This window comes from Elephantulus edwardii, unplaced genomic scaffold (genome assembly GCF_000299155.1).
Source record: "Elephantulus edwardii isolate Elephantulus edwardi_28Jun2011 unplaced genomic scaffold, EleEdw1.0 scaffold00208, whole genome shotgun sequence".
Taxonomy (NCBI): domain Eukaryota; kingdom Metazoa; phylum Chordata; class Mammalia; order Macroscelidea; family Macroscelididae; genus Elephantulus; species Elephantulus edwardii.
This window is the reverse complement of record NW_006399958.1, coordinates 3,030,514-3,033,845: the sequence shown is the minus strand read 5'-3', so window position 1 is coordinate 3,033,845 and position 3,332 is coordinate 3,030,514. Positions and strand designations below refer to the sequence as shown.

General features: G+C 52.1%; 1 protein-coding gene across 1 annotated transcript; it reads left to right on the top strand.

The window, feature by feature from the left end:
* Positions 1–2,061: 2,061 nt before the first annotated feature.
* On the top strand, positions 2,062–2,991 carry MYADM (myeloid-associated differentiation marker). The gene has a single exon (XM_006897380.1). The coding sequence runs from the start codon at positions 2,062–2,064 to the stop codon at positions 2,989–2,991; it is 930 nt and encodes a 309-aa protein (XP_006897442.1).
* Positions 2,992–3,332: the final 341 nt, after the last annotated feature.

Genomic DNA, 3,332 nt, shown 5'->3' with positions numbered 1-3,332 from the left:
CCTAGTTGCGTGTTTTTCCCCCAAGACATATTTGTGTGTTCTTTTGGCAGTCCATGGGCTAGTCAGTACTCTTCTCTAACATCACAATTCAAAGGCAATGATTACTCTTTTCATCCCTATTCATTGTCCAACTTTCAGATGCACAGAAAGACCATGGCGTGGATCAGGTGCACCTTCTTCTAATTATTAACACTTTCTTTAGTCCTTAGTACTAAGTATTAGTGTCCGGGGTCAGTCTCTTTCTGAGATATAAGGAAGCAGATTACTCAAGCAGTTTGTGTGGTTAGAAGATAGCACACCATGGGGAGCTCTGGTGGCCTGGTGGTAGGGAGCTGCAACTACAATCCCAGAGGTGCACGGTTTGAATCCACCAGATGCTCTGCCGGGGAAGGAGGGACAATCTCTTTCTGTACCAGTCAGATCTGATTTGATGGTACACTCACACAAAAAATAATAATAAAAGAAAAAATTTAAAAAAATAAAAGAAGATAGCACACCACGTGAAGATCACCAGTGAACCTGAGAACCCCAAAACCCACAGAGAAAGCCTTTTCCTAAAGCCAGGACCCTAAAATCAGATTTCTCCCATCCAAGTACTAACCAGGCCCGACCCTGCTTAGTTTCCGAGATCAGACGAGATCGGGCACGTTCAGGATGGTACGGCTGTAGACTAAAATCAGATTTCTACCTTCTTAAATTGTGAGGAAAAAAATAAGCTTCTGTTCATTAAAGCCACCCCCTTGTGGTATTTTTTTGTTAGCAAAGCACTAGAGAGCTGGCACACCTCCTTTTGTCTCTTCCCAAGTCAAACCAGAAGGTTGGTGGTTTGAATCCACCAACTGCTTCCTCACAAGAAAAATAGACGGTCTCCTTCCACAACAGTCGATAGCCTCAGAAACCCGTTGAAGGGTTGCTGTGAGTTGCAAGTGACTTGACGGAAGTGGGTCTGGTTTTTGTTTGGAGTGTTGTCTAAGGAGGGAACTCCGGTAGCCTCAATGATAGGAGGGAGTTGCTCAGCGGCCTCTTTGGTGGTTCGAATCCATCAGCGGCTTGGTGGGAGGAAGGTGGGGTAGTCTCCTCTCCTGTGATTTACAGTCTTGGGATTCTGCTGGTGAATTGTTTGACGGGGATGAGTTTGTACATGAATTTGTACGGGGGTGGTTTAGTACAGTATGTGAGGTCCTGGTAACCAAAAAGTTTAGCCAATCAGGTCTATTAGCCGCTCCTTAGGAGAAAGATGGGCAGGGGCTCTCCTTCTAGAAAGATCTACAATGTTAGCAACCTGATGGGAGGGTTGCTGTGGGTCCGAATCAACTCGAAGGCAACGGATTTGGCTTTAGTTTGGTGTATTATAGAAGGACGATGCTCTGGGGGTGTAGTGTTATGTGTGTTGTGTTGTGTTGCTAACCAAAAGGTAAGTGGTTCAAGTTCTCCAGCTGCTTTTCGGGAGAAGGACAACCCAGTATCTACCCATAAATATCTACAGCCTCAAAATGGTTAGCTGGATGTCAGCGAAGAGTTAGAATGGACTGGATGGTACTGGTTTTGGTGCATGAGGAAGTCTGGAGTGTACTTCCCCGACCCCCGTTATTAATCTTAATGAACTTAGAGACTTTGGATTTCTATTCATTCATTGTTGCATTTTTCTCCCTGCCCACCCTTCCCTGGTGTGCACTTTTTATGTTGCTTTGCTAACCAGAAGGTTAGTAGTTCCAGTCCACCAGCAGTGGGTGTGGTCACCTGGGCTGTACTGGTGGATGGTAGGTCCTGGCAGTCTGGTTTGCACTGTGGGTCAGGATGGATCGACGGCGGTGGGTTTTGGCAATCTGTTATGCATTGGCCGGTGGTGGGTAGGCATTCTGGTTTGTGCTATGGTTGGAATGTTGGCCTGACTGGCAGTGGGTGTGAGGGTCTGGTCTATTCTAACTGGCAGAGGGTTATGATGATCTAATCTGTACTGACTGGCAGTGGGTTATGAAGCTCTGGTCTGCACTGACCAACCGTGGGTTACGAGGGTTTGATCAGTTCTGTACAGCATTGTCTATGCCTTCCTCCTCAGCCATGCCGCCAGTAACGCGCACGTCTACGAGGTCGGCCTTCCCTGGCGTGAGACACACGCTGACCAAGCCCCTGACCCTCCTCCGTTTGCTGCAGCTGCTGGCCACCTGCGCGTCCTTCTCCCTGGTGGCCAGCGTGGGTGCCTACTCGGGACCCATGGGCTACTGGGCCATGTTCACGTGGTGCTTCTGCTTCGCTGTAACCCTCATCATCATCGCAGTGGAACTCTGCGAGTTCGAGCACCTCTTCCCCCTCTCCTGGACCAGCTTTCCCATCACCTACGCCTGCTACGCAGCCCTCTTCTGCCTGTCCACCTCCATCATCTACCCCACCACCTACGTCCAGCACCTGTCCCGCGGCCAAGTCCGGGACCAGGCCATTGCCGCCTGCGTCTGCTCCATCGTGGCCTTCCTGGCCTACGCCTACGAGGTGTCCTGGACCCGGGCCCGGCCGGGCGAGGTCACGGTCTACATGGCCACCGTGTCAGGCCTGCTCAAGGTGGTGGAGACCTTCGTGGCCTGCGTCATCTTCGCCTTCCTCAGCGAGACCACGCTCTACACCCGACACGCGACCCTGGAGTGGTGCGTGGCCGTCTACGCCATGTGCTTCATCCTGTCAGCCGTGGCCATCATCTTGAACCTCTGCGATTGCACCAACGAGCTGCCCATCCCCTTCCCCAGCTTCCTCTCCGCCCTGGCCCTGATCTCGGTCCTCTTCTACATCTCCGCCATGGTCCTCTGGCCGCTCTACCAGTTCGACTCGCGCTTCGGCGGCCAAGCCCAGCGCTCCCGGGACATCAGCTGCCGCGGCGCGGTCGGCCAGTCCATCTGCATCTGGGACCGCAGGATGGCCATCACCATCCTCACCGCCATCAACCTGTTGACCTACTTGACCGACCTGGTCTACTCCAGCCGCCTGAGCTTCTTCAGCTGAGGGCGCTGCCGGGGCTCCCCGTCCCCCTCTTTTTAACCCCTCTGGCTCCCCTCTTTCTTTTTTCCAGCCCTGATTTCTTGACACCCTTGCAGAGCATCCTCCACCCACTTCCGGCAGCTTCTCCTCTCTGGCTTCCTACTTCCTGTCCCTCCCTATTTCCCGCCCCCCTCACTTCCTGTCTCCTTCACTTTGCTCTCACTTCAATGTCCTCCCCCCTGCCGCTGCTTTCCTCCTTTCTTATCGTTCCGCTTCTTCCCTGCATCCACTGTTCTATTTCACTCTTCCTCTTTTTTCTCCCCCCTGTTCTCTTTTCTACAAGAACAGAGGTTTTCTCTCTTCAT